At 37.7% G+C, this 19,315-nt stretch overlaps 1 protein-coding gene across 2 annotated transcripts in view; it reads left to right on the forward strand.

Annotated features, from left to right (window-relative positions):
• Positions 1 to 19,315, forward strand: part of LOC107038413 (AT-rich interactive domain-containing protein 5B) — a 41,780-nt gene that overhangs the window by 19,159 nt on the left and 3,306 nt on the right. Inside the window, exons 1-4 of one of the 2 annotated variants that reach the window (XM_015257511.1) lie at positions 13,919 to 13,972; positions 15,556 to 16,033; positions 17,467 to 17,739; positions 19,149 to 19,299. In XM_015257511.1, the coding sequence (XP_015112997.1) occupies positions 15,664 to 16,033; positions 17,467 to 17,739; positions 19,149 to 19,299 (794 nt within the window). In that variant the 5' untranslated portion in view covers positions 13,919 to 13,972; positions 15,556 to 15,663. Of the gene's footprint in view, positions 1 to 13,918; positions 13,973 to 15,555; positions 16,034 to 17,466; positions 17,740 to 19,148; positions 19,300 to 19,315 lie in introns of those variants that run through there. The other variant, XM_015257510.1, reaches the window with a different exon arrangement.

A 19,315-nucleotide genomic window follows, 5' to 3' on the forward strand; every position in this document is an offset into this window, starting at 1 on the left:
GACTGTCAGAGATTGCCTAATGAATATTCCTCCCCGTTTTATTTAAGAATGACGATAATTACAATAAGAGAAAAAGCCGAGGGAGACCAGAGCCACTGATACTGGCGCCTATGCCACGTCCTTGGCACTCGTCGAGTGGAAAAATCGTTGTCCGCCTCTTAGGTGATCTGCTTGCTAAATTGGAGACAAAACATATTCCGCCATTTCGAAGGCGAGGGTTTCCCAATAATAGGAAAAAAGTCGTGCGTTCTTTTCACCTCTTCGTCCACCAACCCCCGCCCTCACCCGCTCCTTCTTCCTTGTCATATTATTTTTTCTCTGTTATCCTTCTTCGTCGTCCTCGTTCGTTGGCATCTATTCATGCCTAAAGCGACTATTCCTCGCTATAATTTCATAGCGTCATATATTTTGATAACCTTGCGTTACAGAATATCTTTCAACTTCTGATAAAATGAATAGTTTTCGCATTAACTCGTCGTATTATGCCTCATCTGCGTGACGTTATTTACAAACTCTTCGGTGTTCTACATATAATGATGTGAAGTAATAGTATCTCGGGCTGTGTTTCGTGCACGTGCCCGAAGTCAATGTGTATTTGCCTCGTCCAATATTCGAGACTCTAGAGCATTTTATAAATTGAAATTTGATAAATGATTCAATCAATTCCGGATTTGCCGCGATGGAGAAATAATTAATTTCATAATGACTCAGTGGGAGTTGGGGGGATTAAATAATCATCTGTGGTGAATAAAGAAGAGACGAATTAGTTATTGGCTGATCGATTCCGTACTTGAAGGTATACATAATAGAGAAGAACTGATAGGACGATGGGGAATGGGAGTGAACTCACTTTGCGCGATGAGAGGAGGGCGATATGCTGTCCGGATATGGCCTCGTATCGATCCCTGCATTTCGCATCCCTCTTCCCTTCTGGTGTGGATGTACGTAACAATTTGCTAATAAATATAATTCAATTTTGTCGTTATTTGTTCGGGGAAATTTATGTGCGATGGAAAAACTGTTAAAAAACCGAGGCATAAACTTCTGCGGTGAAGTCTATTCGCGCTTTGCGTGGTGAATTGCAGTTTTAATTCAACAGTGAAGTGGTAAAACGGTCTACGTCGACTTATCTCCTAGTTGAGTTTTTGAAGAATATCTCAGAATCTAAGGGAGATAACGAAATTTTCGTTGTAAGCTTTTTTCGGAAATGAGAGAAAAACAAACACGTTGTCAAACAAGTCTTGTTTGGGCCGACAAAATCACTAGTTGAAAATTGCCAGAAAATAATTTGTCTGGTTCGAATTTGAAAGTCTCAGACATGAATAATTGCTCTGCTTTCGACAGCAACGAAATATTTGGCTCAAGAGGCGGATAATTCATACCAGACGGTGCCTTTTCAGGGTGAAAATATCTCATACAGAGGAAAATTTATCGACAAATATTTTATCCCTAAGTTACAAGATTGCTATCATATCATTATTATTGTTGCATTTAAGGGTTCATTTCTTGTCTTTGATTATTAGACAACCGAAACGAAAAACTACTGTCCCTTGTTTCGCATGAAACAAAGATTTTTCGGGAGCAAAATATGTACGGGAGTATCGAATAACGAAGGAGTAGTCCTAGAAATGACATTTCTTGCGTGTACAGAGAATGCAATTTTTTTTTAACTACTAAATCTATTTTTGCGACAAAAATTTTTCATTCCGGCGCACTCTCTGCATGTTTGGCAGAAAAAAATCCGTTTTGATAATTTTCAAAAAACTATTTTCTTGGCACAAGCAAGACTTGTTTGAGAACTTTGTCGTTTTTCTCTCAGTGTAGAGCAAATTGAGTGCTACAATAAAGGTCTTGACAACAATTTAGCCATCTCCCTTAGATTCCGAGATATTCACTGAAAAATGGCCAACAGTCAAAATCGACCTAAACAATTTTACCACTTCGCTACTGAATTCAAATTAACGTTTGTTAATTTCAATTGAATAGTGTAATTGGCCACGTACTGTTTGATTTTCCCTGAAAATTGTGGGAAATGAAAAATAAAAGATTACTAAAAGAAAATTTATTCCCTACCTCACATGTTTTCATTAAATTCCAATAGGAATTCCTGAGATAACATTTTTCTCTCCGTTTTCCACTCGTAAAGATTGTACAATAACATTTCATTGATTTTTTTTCTCCTCGAATGTCAGGAGTTCTTCCGCGGAGATGTGTTTTACGTCTAACGGACGGAGAAATTGAAAATTCATCTGCTTTATGTCACCTGCATACACGCTACATTTTTATAGCTCTGAGAAACCGGTGATCAAAGTGATGTTTAGCAATTCTGTCACTTTAAAAAATTGAGAAAATAGTTCAACGATTGTGCGCCAGCAGGATGACATGGTTGAGAATCGATAACCGTTATGAGAGTCGGGTCATGCGGAGCCAACCTCTGTATCCTCTCGAAATTCACCCATTTTCCTTTATACCTCACCCTCCCTTACATTTTACTCGACACAACATCACCCCTGTCATCGATAAATGAAAATTGCTATTGAATGCATTCAGCCGTTCTGTAAATTAAGGCATTGTCGTTGCATTTCCCTTTCAAAGAGTCCCATAATTTTCATATTGATGAGAATTTTTAAATTCGAGGACTCGTTGAATGTGAATAAATCTTCTCATGACGACTTTGGTCTCCCCCTCCTATCATTCTTCATCTTTCATGATAAAAAATAAAATGTCAACTATATTTGTTGGAATTCCATCGGCCAGTGTACGTAGAAGCTGGATATAAATAGGACTCGTAAAAAATAAAATAATAATGATTATTGGAATAAAAGTGGAATGCGTTTATGGCATTGGGCTCAACTGCGGTCTAGAAATAATACTTGGCATTCGAGTAACGGATCACAGATTTTTTATCACTGAAATTGAAATGTCCGCTCATCTCGCCCAAATTTAATTCACTGTCATTTCGATCTGCCAAACCTGACACAAGTATTCACTTTCATTTTATACAGAGCATAAATAACGTGACGTGTGTATTTTTTTTTTTTTGGGTGACAGAGGGGGGATGAGAGAAAATTAAATTACGAGTCTAGAATGAGTTGGGTCGAGTTGGTAGAGGCTGGAGAAGGGGACGAGAAAGTCAGTTTATGGCATTTCCTCTGCCTTCTGCAATTTATTACTGAATGATTTTGCTTTATCGAATTTCAAGAGACCATTGAAAAATATTATTCCCGGTGAAGGAGGCGCTGGGGAATATTCAAATTTGAATTTTCACTGTATCACGCGTTTGTAGAAATTTTAATACCTGAAGTGTGCTTCATCGTGTGAGATATGACATTATAAATTATATTTCACGGACGAAGGCGAGAAGATAAGGCTGTGCTGCCGAGTTCGAAAAGTTATTATCATCATATACCACTATACCATTGGACCCAGGCCGCGCGGTTTTATTCAATAAACCGATGCGTCGTTTATTCCCCAAGTCTCTGGCTAGCTTGACTCTATCGTCTCCCATGCAGTACTGATGCCTCACAAAGTTCTTCAAATGATGGAAACCATCAATTTATTCTCATCATATTATTAGGGAATTAATCGTAAAAATTTAGCGATGAAGCGGTGAACGGGGTCAAGTCGATTTTGACGATTGGCCAGTTTTTGACGAATATCTCGGGATCTAAAGGAGATAGAAGGATTTTTGTTATGACCTTTTTTGAAGAGCCAATTGAGGGGTATAAAAAAGATTGTGAGGAAAATTTTGATATCTCGCTTAGATTCCAAGATATTCATCAAAAACTGGGCTTAAGTCAAAATCTAGGGAATTAAATTTGGATGAAATTCCCATGAATGTTGCTATAAATAAATAGATTAATGAAAGAGAGTTGGGGAATACGCAAGATAAATTCAGTAGTGAAGCGGTAAAGGGAGATGAGTCGGTTTTTTTTTTCGAAAATGAGTTATTGATGGAAAACAATTTTTTCAATTTTTGTGATGCAGGTTGGTTTTATCTCTCTGAGTAATCAGATAAGAAGTGTACAAATGTGGTGAGTGGAACCTTAGTTCGTTCACAAGTGCTTCACCCAAGCGCAAGCAAGCGCATACCAATCGGGCGATGCTTTAATGACTTCAAGTCTCCCTTCATAGAGCATATGCTTTAATAAGGGTAAGAGAAACAAAAAAAATTGGAGGCCCTGGGATATTTTTAATATTTCAATTAATTTTTTTGCACTAATTATTCGTTTTTAGAGATATACTAGGCCTACGCGTTTATCTATTCGTTGTGAAAATTAAGTATAAATAAATAAATAAATATAATCATAGATGTTTTATAAATATTGATAATGACTTGAAGAGAATTAAGAGAATGAAGAGTGAGACATCAATGAATAATTTGTAATCTTCGATTAATTATTTTTTTTTTACTTTTTAAAATAATCTGATTAAAATCTGTAATTGTTGAAAAATGAGGGGAATGTTTTTTTGGGCTCAAACAAAAGAGCGGGTCGAGAAATGACGTGCTAGAACCTCTAAACATGACAAATGTCTCTAAAGATGATGTCTGTTTTCAATTGAACAGCAGAGTTGTGACATCATTGTCTAGGAGGACAATGGGGTCTAGGAGTATGTATAGAACGTTGGCGTCTAGGAGTCTCCCCTGGTTCAAAACCATCTTTAGAGGTCCTAGCACGCCATTTCTCGAGCCGCTCTTTCATTTGAGCCCAAAAAAACATTCATATCTTGTCTGACATCTTTGCTACAAACTCGGGTTTTCAACTCGGGTTTTCAATTGAATGTCATTTCGTCCCACGTTTGGCCCTCTGGAGGTCTAATTTTTATCGAAAATTTCTTTCTGTGTAAATAGGAAAAATAGGACAATCGATCTTCAATGTATGAGAAATCATTGTCTTAATTCCAGTAATCACTTCCCAATTAATGAAATACTGAGCATACACACTGAAATACTGATTCTGTCGAAATTCCTCGTTTTCCCTCCAATGAAGTACATCCTAACGGTTGTCGTAAATTGTTGCGAAGCCCAATGATTCGTGAGAATAAAAAAAAGACAAAACTGTCAGTCCACGGCGACTTTTTGAAGGCAAACGGGTTAAGAAAGACTTTGCGCGGTATGCCGTGCGACACGCCGGGGGCCCGGAAATATTGGATTCTTTGTTCACGATAGAATCTGTCTAGGGTGATAAACTACTTTGCGACAAATGGAAATCCGTTCTCCGACTTTTTTCGGAGATTTCATTTGAAAAATTTGAGGAAAAATTTCGTTAGACCCCGATGAACAACTTCATCCTCTACTCGAGCTTTCATTCACACCGAGAGACATATTCAGTAAAAATTACGGAACAATTCACGTAATCCGCAAGGGGGAATCGTTTTCCGGCAATTTTTATAGGAATGGAAGAGAAGAAATCTGAAATCTGAAATTTTTCCCGGAGAAGTAAAATCTTACTGAAACTTGCCGACTTGTTGTGCCTCCAAAATCAAAACTTCTGGAATGTTCAACAATTTTTATGAAGCTTGTGAGTTACTTCTACGTTTCGTTCCGTAAAATTTCTCAATCGTTGGGGAAAAATTACGGAACGACTTGCTGTCCCCACAGCGGTGAGTCATCAGACGGCTGGTTAATTTTTACGAAACAAATCGTAGAATTTACGTGGCGATTCGTACAATTTCAGTTCCGACTCACCCTTTTTATTGAATTTTACTTCGCTCGCAGATTACCTTCCGAAACGTAATTTTCATATTTTTTTCTGGTAATTTTTATTGAATTTTTCTCTCCGTGCATTTGAATAAAAACATGCACTGCGGGAAAATCTGCGATAATGACGAAACTCAGCGGAAATTCCATCATCATCGTGTTTGAAAACGAAACGGCTTTTCACGATATGATTATCAATTAATATCAATTATTATTATTGCTGAACGTCGGTTTATCTAATTTGCTTTCAACAGAGTTGAGAACGACTGTTCAAAATGAAATGAAAACACTGCATGCAAGAGGTCGCCCAGTGTTGGCTGAGCACGTCACAGCGTTAAAGGTTCTAATTAGAGAATATCATTGGGGTTTGTTTCCCAAAAAATCGGGACTCCTCCCACTTTGACTCTCAGCAAAAAGTGTAAAATGGGATAAATGAGGATTGAAAAGGCGCAGATATGGGGGATAAGCTAGCAAATTTCACTGCATTACTTCTGTTTTCATTGATAATTTGTGGATGAGTTATTTTCCCCCGATGACAACAGATTTTAAATAATACCTCATAAGTGTTCACCTCATTTTCTCATCTCTCATCCGTCGACCTCCGGCAGTTATGCACACGCATGTACATAGCCACCAGAAATGAGAGAGAGAGGGAGAAATGCTGAGTGCAAGAAAAGGAGATGAGAGTGGGAGAGATGGAATAAAGCAGGAGACCCGAGCGTATCCGGTCGTTGCCTCGTCCCAGGGCTCGTTCACTTGATTTTTCTCTCTTTCTCTCTCTCGCTCTCTCCTTCTCTCTCTTCCCCATCCCCTGGTCGGGCTTTACTGTCTGCTTCCTCCCCCCTCAGATGTCGCCACGCATATCAGAGGGTGCATTCGCGTACTTCCTCGGGGGGAATTGGGAAATGAGCGGAGAATTTTTGGACAAATGTCAGAGTTTGTCGCAATTGAAGGATTTTTTGGGGCGTCCCGCAAATATCAATAAACTCAAGGGGCGACTAGGGGAGGGTGGGGTAAAACGGACACTTTAGACTTTTTTTTAAATTATTCATAACTGAGAAAAAAATTGATCAATTGAACTCAGTTTAGGCTCGTCACAAAGGGAAAGAATTGTTCTTTGTATTGGAAAATTTGTTATGTAAATTATTATTTTGTTTGTTCTCATTCAATCAACATCACTATTAGACAAAAAAATGAAAAATTTTGTTGGCTTGGCCGTTGAAAGCATCGATGTTCGAGCATGAAAAATCGCTGTTTTCGATTAATCGAAAACTATCGCCCATCCTTAACTAAAAAAGTAGGCATCCGCATTTGGACGAGCGATACGAATTCTCATGCGCATTCTTTCATGGAAAACACTCCCGTGGATTTGCGATAGCAAAACTTCACCAACGCACCGGTGGAAAACCGAATGAAAATTCAAATGAAATATGTAAATGCGGATAGAATAGCTTCATGCGAAAAAGTTATGAATTTGCGTCAAATTTTTCCTCGGATGGAAATAATTTTTGGAGGAAAAGTTTTTATATGAATTGCGCAGGGTAAAGGGGTAACATACTCTGTGGTTTGATAAATATTCTCGGCTTCTCCGTCCTATCCCCACCGACCCAGCCTCCCCCACCCGCTATTTCTCTTCGTGGTCCCTCCACTGCCCCTCCATTGCACACTTGGACAATATTTCACCGGTTTCCACGTTACTATAGCAACTAACACACAAGCCTCCGAAGTCTCTGTTTGCCCTGTACTATATGATTATTCTTTTTCCCATTCCCCAAATTCACGCTCGCATACATAATCTTTGCCGCATACTCGTGTCATTTCTGTTTTTCATCCAATTCCATTGCCTCTGCCATTCTCAGTCGAAATCACTAGCGAAATGAAAAATGTTCTAACAATTAGATGGTTTAATGCGATGAACAAAATTCGTTTACGATTTTAAAATCAGTAGCCAAGCGCTAAACCGGGTTAAATCGATTTTGACTTTCGGCCAGTTTCTGATGAATTCCTCGGAATCTAAGAGAGATAGGAAAAATTTTCTCATGAACTTTTTTGGAACCCTCAATTGCCTCTACAAAAAAGGTCGTGACAAAAATTTTTCTGTCTCTTTTAGATTCCGAGATATTCGTGGAAAACTGGCCAATAGGCAAAATCGACGCAACCCGGTTTACCGCACGGGGAGAAATGTTCAGTAAAAATTAGGGAACTCACAGGTCGCTCACCGATTACGGAATCGATTCAGAAAATTTCAGTGACGGTATCGTAATTTTTTACGGGAGATTCAGATAAAAATTATGGAACGCTCTGGAAAAATTCCGGGATTTTAGGTAAAAATTATGTGACAGTTCTGTAAAATTTCCTACAACATCCGTTGTATTCGTGATTCAGAAAATTTAAGTGACGGTATCGTAATTTTTCACGGAAGATTCAGGTAAAAATTATGGAAAGCTCTGGAAAAATTCCGGGATTTTAGATAAAAATTACGTGACAGTTTCGTAAAATTTTCTACATCCCATTCGTGATTCAGAAAATTTAAGTGACGCTATCGTAATTTTTTACGGGAGATTCAGATAAAAATTATGGAACGCTCTGGAAAAATTCCGTGATTTTAGGTAACAATTATGTGACAGTTCCGTAAAATTTCTCACAACATCCCATTCGCGATTCAGAAAATTTAAGTGAGGGTATCGTAATTTTTCACGGGAGATTCCGGTAAAAATTACGCAACGCTCTGGAAAATTTCCAGGATTTTAGATAAAAATTACGTGACAGTTCCGTGAAATTTCCTACAACACACATTGCGCTCCGGAATTACGGAAAAGATACATAAATTTTATTGAATATCTCTCCGTGCGCTTCGCTACTGAAATCGTTCGCGTCAGATTTCCAAGTGATAGAAGGAGTTAGGGAATGGCAGAGGATATTTACCATCTTTGTTTCACTTTGAATAACTGAGCAGAGCTTGGCGGCTTGTGTACTGTTCCTCTCGCTTTGCTTCTACCCCCGCAGTGACGATGGAATTACCTATTCCTCAAATAACGTACTCCAACTACTTCTCAATAGAATGGAAGCTAGATATTCCTGTTTATTTTATTCTTCATCTCCATGATTATTAATAATGATTCTGAGTCATGGAATATTGGAAATCAGTATATAATACTAATTAATTGTCAAATCGCGATGTTTCGATTGTTATTAAATCTTCCTCAGGCTCTTGACAACACTAGCATCTGGTCCTGGTAATAGTAAACATTTTCCCGTAGGAAGATAAATCCATAAAATGCATAAATGTCAATCTTATATACTTATATTCTTCAAGAATGTTATCAAGAGCCTGAGAAAGATTTAATAAGAATCGAACCGTCGCGATTTGACAATTAATTAGTACTATATACTGATTTTCAATAGCTCATGACTCAAAATCATTATAGCTATTACTACTATTGAATGAAAAATAATTTTTGAATTAATCTATAGTTAAAAAAAAAATCTATAGTGTTTTGCTTGAATTGGTTGTTTGAATTATTATAAAATTATGGTCATTTATACTTTTTTAAAATTCATTTTCCAAGCCGCAAATGTCTCCTCTCGGTAATTCACATTTCCACGAACATCTCTTAATTTTTTTCACTCCGTGAATAATGCACCATGTGCTTGAGTCCGAGGTTTTGCTTTTGTTCGAGATGAGAACGTCTATTTTCGAACACTTCAATTCAGTAGCGAAGTGGTAAAATGGTATAACTCAATTTTGGCCATTGACCAGTTTTCAATGAATATATCGGAATCTAAGGGAGATAGCAAAATTTTTGCTGTAACCTTTTTTGTAGAGCCGATTGAGTGCTACAACAAATGTAATTACGAAAATTTTGCTATCTCCCTTAGATTCCAAAATATTCCTCAAAAACTCAACGGGGAGATACGTCGACTTCAACTGCTTTACCACTTCGCTACTGAATTTTATCACCTCTCTTTCATTCAAACACTCATCAAATGAATTTCAGTAATTATTCTCGAAGCGCATTCCACTGGATGCGGCGATTTTTTCATGTTTAAATCGAAATTCAAACAGTCCTCTTTCCCATTAGGCGCGTCTGTCGTGAAAAAAATCCGGAGGAAAATAACGAAATGAAGAGAAATATTGAAAATCAATATCGGAAAAACAGAATTACATTCGAGGACAATCAATTGCTCTCGTTGCAATCAATTAAGAGATGCGCGAACTGCTAGAAAAAGATTCGCTGGCGATGCTTCCGCATCAAAATTCCTGAAAAAAACTACAACTGAAGACATAAAACGCACTCATGCGGTGATTTTAGTGCCAGGAGGATAATAATAATAAAAAACATGGAGTTTCATAGAATAATTTTGCAAGTGAGAAATAATATTGGAATATTTTTTCATTGAGGCAGTGTATCCACTCGTCTGTATCAATTATTGGAATGCATGATAAACAAAAAAATGAAAATGAAAGAGAAAAGAATGCAACAACTATCACCGTGGCAATCAAATATTTCTAGTTGCCATGGAAGAAAATAGAGGGCATTGAAACTCAACTAATAGAAGCCGCCGTTTGTACAAAGCCATTGCCAACCACGGGCGCCGAATTTTTGGAATTGATTTCGAGGTAGCCAGAATCACTGGTTATATTGAGTGTGCGCGTGAAACACAATGCCCATCCCCTCCACTCTGACGAATCCCCTCCCACGTTCTGCAAAGAGAGAAGAAATCCCCCATTGGAATGCTATCAACCGAGAATCGTTATCCTTCACAAGCAACGGTGCATGCGATAATTTGTCGACGATAATTAATATCACAAATGCTGCCTGAATGAACGTGTTATGAAAATATTTTTGGAAGGAGCTGGCGGGGAGAAATTCCACATCTTTGGTGTACCGGCAATCGATGGACTGCTCAGCCTCTTGCACACTCGCCCACATGCACTAATATTAATTTCCAGTTTTCCGTTTTTCTATTTCGAAAATTATAGGTATTGGGCTAAGGGTATACTTGAAGGCCCACTTGAGCGTTCATCCTTGAAGACCAGTTAAGGATGTTTATCCTAAATAGCAAGGACTTGAAAAAATGGATTTGAAGGAATTCCCCTCACTTTTATAGAAATTTTAATCCACCAAAACATGCTCATTATTTAGAAATTAAGTAGACAAAGTGTGCAAATGCGTGAGCTAACATGCGCTTATGTGGGATTGAATCATTCAAATATTTCCTCTTTTTGCCCGCGTACCCCAGATTTTTCTGGGGCCACTGGGTTCAGCAGGATTTTACACATTACCTTCTATTTTTATTTCTACACGGAGAGAAATATTCAATAAAAATTACGTATCTTTTCCGTAATTCCGGAGTGAAATGCGGTTGTAGGAAATTTTACGGAACTGTCACTGAATTTTTCCAGAGCGTTCCGTAATTTTTGTCTGACTCTCCTGTGAAAAATTACGATACCGTCACGTAAATTTTCTGAGTCGATTCCGTAATCGGTAAGCGAATTGTGAGTTCCGTAATTTTTACACGGAGAGAAATATTCAAGGAAAATTACGGAACATTTCACGTAATCCGCAAGCGAGAATCGTTTTCAGTGAATTTCTATAGGAATATAAGAGAATAAATCTGAAACGCTCAGTAAATTTTCGGGTCTGTCACCGAAAAAATACGAAAAAGTCACGTAATTTTTCTGGAAGTTGTAAAATCTAACAGAAACTTCAAGACTTACTATGCCTCAGAACATGAAAATTCTTGGATGTTTAAGAATTTTTACGAACAGTTCCGGAAAAATTACGGAACGTTTTGTTAAAATCTCCCCCTCACGGTGACTCATGGCTAGCCGTGAGGCGTCGGACGGATGAGTAATTTTTACGGAACAGATCGTAGAATTTACGTGACGATTGACACTTTTTATTGAATTTTACTTCGCTCCCAGATTACGTTTCGAAACGTCATTTTTACGTCTTTTTCTGGTAATTTTTATTGAATATTTCTCTCCGTGTACTGAACATTTCTCTCCGTGTATTTTTAGAGTCTTCTAGCAGGTGAATTATCAATTTGAACATAAATTTCATAACAGCCCGTGTATAAAGCAAAATTAGTTTATTCATTTCTCCCGAGACTATTGCGATTAATTTTTTTTAACGTTAGAAAAGTTAGTTTTATATGCTCTGCTGTCATCCGAAAAAATTACAGAATTTTCCTTGACCATGAAAAAAAAAAACACATTTACCGACAATTTACCGACACTGGCTAAACACCCTTAACTGAAAAAATGGCCCGCGTGTGACTTTCATTGACCGGATAATAAAAATATTTTTAACTTTGCGGTGGAGCATTGAGGCATTATCATAACCACGCTGAGCTGATTGAAATCTTTAATTTTGCAATTGCTACTCGGAAATCTCTTCCGGAAGGAGAATGAGTAAAAAATCATGGACACATTCTGTAAACAAATTTTACGAGGAAACTTTACGACGACTGCAGACAGATTTTTCATTCACCTTGCAATGCAAATTGAAAAAATGGAGACTTCCCATTAATCTGCGTTTATATGTCACAGTTTTTTTCCTCACCGTTTTTTTTTCATCTTGAAGAATGACTAGTTTACGTAATCAATGCAGAGATAATTGAATACCGCTAATGAAGCAATCCATTGCATTGTGATGAATGAAGAAAATTAATGAGCAGGGGTTTGGATCCCCTCTCGGGGGGATGAATTTATTGTGCGAATCAATATTCACTCCAGAAATATTCTATTCCTAAATTCAGTAGCGAAGCGGTAAACCGGGTTAAGCCGATTTTGAGTATCGACCAGTTTTTGACGAATATCTCGGAATCTAAAAGAGATAGAAAAATTTATGTCTCGACCTTTTTTGTAGAGCCAATTGAGGGTTACAAAAAAGGTCATGAGAAAAATTTTACTATCTCTCTTAGATTCCGAGATATTCATTAAAATCTGACCAAAAGTCAAAATCGATTTACACTGTTAAAAATTTTTGTCTGAATTTTCCCCGACAAATTCCGAAAAATTTTATCGTTTTCCAATTCCACTGAATTTTGACCAAATTTTGTCATTGGAAATTCCGAATTTCGTGGAAAAATCAGACAGAGCTGTAAATTTCCGTTCCATTTCCCCCTGAAAATGAATAGAAAACCAGAAAATTCTGGTAAATATATTCTTGAATTTTCAGGCCAGTGACACTGAATGCGATTTGGGGAGAAAAAATAATGAAATTTCATATTTATTTGAAAATCCAATGTAATTTGGCACAGAAATTTCATATTAGATTAGAAATTCAAATAAATTAAGGAATTCTCGTCTTTACGCTGCTTAAACTTCTGGAATTTCACTAAATTTTCAGTGAAAACTGGAATTTCATGATTTTTTCCCCTAAATCGCATCCAGTCACTGTCCTGAAAACTGGTCTTCAACTATCCATGAAATTTAATTTATTTTCTAACAGCGTAACCCGGTTTACGCTTCGCTACTGAATTATCTTTGCCTTCCGAGAACCAATAATGAAGACATCTTCTCTATCATCAAAACGCGCACATATCCTGCCTCGAGGGCGTGTTGTTGAGAATAAAAACACGCTAATTGTTGTGTTTTAAATGAAAATATTCACTCGAATTTGTGCTTCGAACGGGCTCATCGATTTAATTCATGCACATACGATTGGAGAATAAAATGAGAGGGCTAGAATGCAACGAAATTAATTGATAAATTGAGCAACTAAGCGTGCATTTGTTTCCAAGAATACACTTTGCCGCTGGTGTGACCTCAATTATGATGAACTGTCGTAGTGTTAATTCATTGCGTTTAAACTGAAATCATTACATCACGTCGAAATTCAATTACAACAAAATTTCAATTCTCCTCCGGAAAATCGATTATCCATTGACAAACTGAAATGGGAGATCTGAGATATCCGAGGGAAATGATTCCATCGTAACTTCATCGATTATATAAAAACTACGCTTCGAATCACTCTCCCCCCCACCCCCGCCCGCTCCTCACTCGTCGTTTCAACACTCCCTCCCCTCTTGCTCCTCTGTAATCCGGCCCGATATCGCTCGATGGCAATGTTCCAAAGCTTTCCGTATACATATATACACACGGCAAATCCCGGGCATTCATGAAATTCCATTGTATTTTATTAATAAGCATCATTCACAATTTTATTAAATATTTAATGATTAATTAATTCAACCGGCTACACGTCTATATTTTCAGGGATTAAACCCGATGGATGTATTTGAATTAGAAATTGCGAGGTAAATCGAAGTCGAATGTACATTTATTATAATTTTGAGGAAACCAATAAAGTTAAATATTTACTGTATAATATTTGGGCATTTTCGTTAGCGAATATTCGACAAATTGAATTTCACGGATGCAACGTTGAAGATTGAGTATTAAATATTCCCCTTGACTGCACGGAGAGAAATATTCAATAAAAATTACGTTTTTTTCCATAATTCCGGAGCGAAATGTAGTTGTAGGAAATTTTACGGAACTGTCACGGAATTTTTCCGGAGCGTTCCGTAATTTTGATCTGAATCTCCGGTGAAAAATTACGATACCGTCACTTGAATTTTCGGAATCGATTCTGTAATCGGTGAGTGAATTGAGAGTTCCGTAATTTTTATTGAACATTTCTCTCTGCGCATAAAATTATTCAGAGTGGAAACGAAAAATTAAAGGGGAAGAGAATTCGTTTTATTCCTCAGTCTGTAGCACCTAGAAATCGAACGATTTGGTGCATGTGATCGCGTACAGTGCACCGAAAATATTTGACGAACGGCTACTCTATAGATGTATATGTTTTAGTAAATTGATAGCTTATCGATGAGTTTGGAGGCCCCATTGGTGCAATTGCCATAGCAACGGACCACTACCAACGCATTTTCACTTTGATTTCAATTATTCAGTGGGTACGTGTTTTAAGAGATCTGGTGGAGGCCTTCACACACGCCCGTAAAATGGCTGTTTTTTTGAATACATTTCCTATTTATGTATCGACTATTACCCTGGCTTCTGTTGAATTGAATTTTTCTTTCATTGCGGATGATTAACCCTAGATTGGTCGCTCTATGAGGGAAACCCCGCCGCGCGTAGTTTTTGTTTCGGTCAATTTTTAATGAATATCTCGGAAGCTAAGGGAGATAGCAAATTTTTTGTAATGACCTTTTTTATAGAGCATATTGAGTGCTGCAAAAATGGTTATAATAAAAATTTCGCTATTTTGCTTAGATTCGGAGATAATCCTCGAAAACTCAGCGAAGAGCGTCTTGTTGTTTTGGTCAATTTTTAATGAATATTAAAATTTATTCCCAAAATTCCTAAAGAAAAGAAATTATTCCGAACAGACGAATTATTTTTTTCCATGTTAAATGAAATTGCCCATGACGCGACGTTGCCGGAAACTCGCTAAAGCGCACGAGCAGTGTAGGGTGAATTCTGCAACGCTGAAGCCTAAATAACACGGCGGGGAATCCCCGCGCAGGTGACCAACTCGCAGGGTTACGTTTGGTGACAAGAGTGGGGTTAAATTCAGTAGCGAAGCGGTAAAGCGGACGAGGTCGATTTTGCCTGTTGACCAGTTTATGTCGAATATCTCGGAATCTAAAAGAGATAGAAAAATTTATATCATGACCTTTTTTGTAGAGCCAATTGAGGGTTACAAAAAAGGTCATGAGAAAGATTTTGCTATCCCTCTTAGATTCCGAGATATTCATCAGAAATTGGCCAGAAATCAAAATCGACTTTACCCGGTTTACCCCTTCGCCACTGAGTTTAAATTGTTCTCTCAAAATTACACTAGACATTCCTAATGATAACTCGTTATCCATTACAGGACGAAGTTCTAACAATATCAGAAAAAGTGGTAGTTCGAGTTCATGACCTTGTGACATGGTTGGCACCATCTCTGGAGTGGTCATGGGGTCGCGAGGTATCCTTTCCAATGAGGCCCGGTGTGTCGACCGAAAAAATAGAAGAAAAATATCAACAGCAGCCGCAAGTTCTCACGGACCCCGGCATCGATTTTTCGGACGTGGAGAAACAACAGAAGGACATGGAGAACAGCGGAAATAATGGAAAGAAGAGTGAGGAGGTCGTACAAACCAGAGTCGTTGTACTGTCATATCCGAGGTACTGCAGGTATCGAGCACTATTGAGGAGGCTCGAGGGTGCTGAACCGGCCTGGCTCTGCTCGTCGATCGCTGCAGCACTCGGAGGATTTACTGCATTACCTGGCACCAGGGTACTATTCTGTAGGGACACTTTTGATTATCCCGATTTGGAGACCCATGAATTACTGTGCAATCATTTAGGTGAGGTGACAAACTCTACTCGTCTTGTTGTCTTTTTTTTGTTTCATTGGATCTGTGCACGCGCCTATCTGTTCGTTGTGAAAATGAAGAAATCGAATTTATTAAACTTCATATTCTCACAGATGTTTTATAAATATTGATAATGACTTGAAGAGAATTAAGAGAATGAAGAGTGCACCATCAATGAATAATTTTTAATTTTTGATTAATTCTTTTTTTTTACTTTTTAACATAATCTGATTAAAATCTGTAATTGTTGAAAAATGAGGGGAGGGTTGAAAATTGATTTCCTAGAAAACTGAGAAAATTTCTTGAATTCTTCGGAAAACTTCACAGTTTTCCAGATAATCGTAGATCTTCAAAGATTTTTCTCGAATTACTGGGAAATCGAAGAATTTTCATGAATTTTGTAGAGTTTAGAATTTATGTATGAAAATCCGAGATATTTCGATATAAAACAACTTCACGTTTCTTTCATCTTCAGTAAATATAGGACTGCAGTCCTTTTTCGAGAAAGCATTGTCATCGCTCAATGCACAGAAACACTGTCGGTAATACATCGACATGAACTTTACCCGTTGAAAATACCGTGCGGATTTGAGAGCCGAAGGAAAAAAAAACACCAATGTTATTCGATTCTGTTAAATCTCGTGAAGACACAACAAAACTGTTCATTCTTTTCATTTAGAAACTGTAACCTCAAAATCATTGGAAGTTTTTTGTTCTGACGGGCAGTGACGGCACAAACCTTTACAAATACATCTCCCCACACCAGAAACCGACACTTACACTCGCACGAACCGGCAAGGCTGGCGCACTCGCTCGTCACCCGGCAGCAGTCCGTTTCGTCGTACACTTGTAGTCACGTGTTTCATATTTTTCATATCTACGAAACAATTACTTTTATCACTGACAGCTATATTCAGGTGAAGAAAAAAAAAACCACCAAAGTGTAGTTAAAATATTGAAACAAAACTCGAAGCGTTTGAATTCGTTTGCTCCTGATTTTTTTCACACGAGAAAAATAATTGACACACTGATCATGGCCATTGTCATGAAGATTCGGAACAATCAGGTCGTCTATCTCAACATTTTGGGTTCGTTTCAATTTCACTATTGTTTTTATGTTTCTAACATTCTTCAACACTGAATTTTTTACATGTTTATTCAATGAAGTCGTTTTTTGTTACTGTCCTTGAGTCATTTCTCTGTCGCCACGTGTTTTCTGTTGTTTTGATTCAGTGCCGGTGCGCTCGGCCTCGCAGAGGGCGAGGGAGTGAACCTTGTGCACATCAGACCTGTTGATGTCAATACATTCCGATTCTCGAGACAAACAATCACATTATCTTTTTCTCAATTAATTTTTTTTTCAATAATTTTAGAAATAATTGGGCGTGATTTTGTTATCGATTTTTCTCTTTCTCTGTTCACAGCTCCCAAATTGAAAGGCCGACCCCGAAGAAAGCGTAAAAAGCGCAGTGCTTCACCAGGCGAATCAAGCAATGAGAGTGAGGCTTCAGTGGCTTCGACTTCACGAAGTTCAACGTCGAATTCAAACTCGTTGGCTAAGGGGCCCTCAAGTACTGTTCGACGAAGCGAACGGAAGGCCAGTGTTGAGGAGAAAAAATTTCTCGCTGATGTACAGAACTTCATGAGCTCACGTGGAACTCCAGTTACAAAAATGCCATTGCTTGGATACAGACAGAGTGAGTGATTGTACACATGCACAATTCCATTTCCATGACAGTTCAGAAATTGAAAAAAAAAAAAAAAAACAACTGGCAGAATTCTTGTCTCGATGAGTCATATAGACAAAAGCATTATCAAGACGAAAGGATTTTTTTTTTCATTGAATTGAGGTGACATTGCAGTTGACAGTTGGATAATATAGGGTTTGATGCACACAAAAGTCCCTGTTGAGGGTATTTTACCTTTTCTTGGAGAGGTTCTGGTCCTTTTCCCTCGATTATTTATCGATAATCTATTGTTTCGTGGCGTGAGCGACCCCCAGCAGTACGCTGAGAGAAAATAAACACGTTGTCAAACAAGTCTTGTTTGGGCCAACAAAATCGCTAGTTGAAAATTGCCAAAAAAAAAATTTGTTTTGTTCGAATTTGAAAGTCTCAAACATGAATAATTGTTCTGCTTTCGACATATCATTATTATTGTTTCATTTAAGGGTTCATTTCTTGTCTGTGATTATTAGACAGTCGAAACGAAAAACTGCTATCCCTTATTTCGCATAAAACAAAGATTTTTCGGGAGCAAAATACGTATGGGAGTATTGAATAACGAGGGAGTAGTGCTAGGAATGGCATTTCTTGCGTGTACAGAGAATGCAATTTTTTTTGAACTACCAAATCTATTTTTGCGACAAAAATTTTTCATTCCAGCGAACTCTTGCATGTTTAGCACAAAAAATCCTTTTTTGATCATTTTCAAAAAACTTTTCTTGGCACAAGTAAGACTTGTTTGAGAATTTTGCCGTTTTTCTCTCAGTGTAGCGAAGTGGTAAAACGGTACAAGTCAATTTTGACCAGTTGTCAATGAATATCTCGGAATCTGAGGGAGATAGCAAAATTGTTGTTATAACCTTTTTTGTAGAGCCGGTCGAGAGCAACAACAAATGTAATTACGAAAATTTCACCATCTCCCTTAGAATTCGAAATATTCCTCAAAAACTCAACTGGGAGATGAGTCGACTTAAACCTTGTTACCACTTCGCTACTGATGACTTTTTGTCCGTGTAATCTGTAAATGAATTAATGGAATATGAGTGCAAGTGAACAAATAAATGCAAAACAATGAGACACTTCATTAAAATCTCGCTGTCCTGACCCTAAAAGCAGAAGCCAAGTGAAAACTTTCACTGAAAAAACGAAAACCAAAAATAATAAAGTTTTACGACTCAAGAGGACACACTCCTTCTTCAAATTTCAGCATGTCCTTAGGATTAAACCGCTCTGCAGTGCAGAGCACAACGGATCGTAAATTAGTCCCATTCTAGAACTGTTTTTCCAGTACATCATAAATCATTGTCGAGTAGTTTTTGTCCAATAATAAAAGAGCTCTGCTCGAATATTCCACCACTGACGAATGAATGTTTCATTTGCAGTTGATTTGTACGTATTCTACACAAAAGTCCAGAAACTGGGTGGATACGATTCAGTGAGTGCTGGACGTTTGTGGAAATCTATTTACGACGATATGGGTGGTCATACTGGATCAACGAGTGCAGCGACAATAACACGTCGACATTATGAAAGGTAAACAGTTTATCCA

Source organism: Diachasma alloeum, unplaced genomic scaffold (genome assembly GCF_001412515.2).
Source record: "Diachasma alloeum isolate Michigan unplaced genomic scaffold, Dall2.0 Dall_scaffold_00280, whole genome shotgun sequence".
NCBI classification, from domain to species: Eukaryota; Metazoa; Arthropoda; class Insecta; order Hymenoptera; family Braconidae; genus Diachasma; species Diachasma alloeum.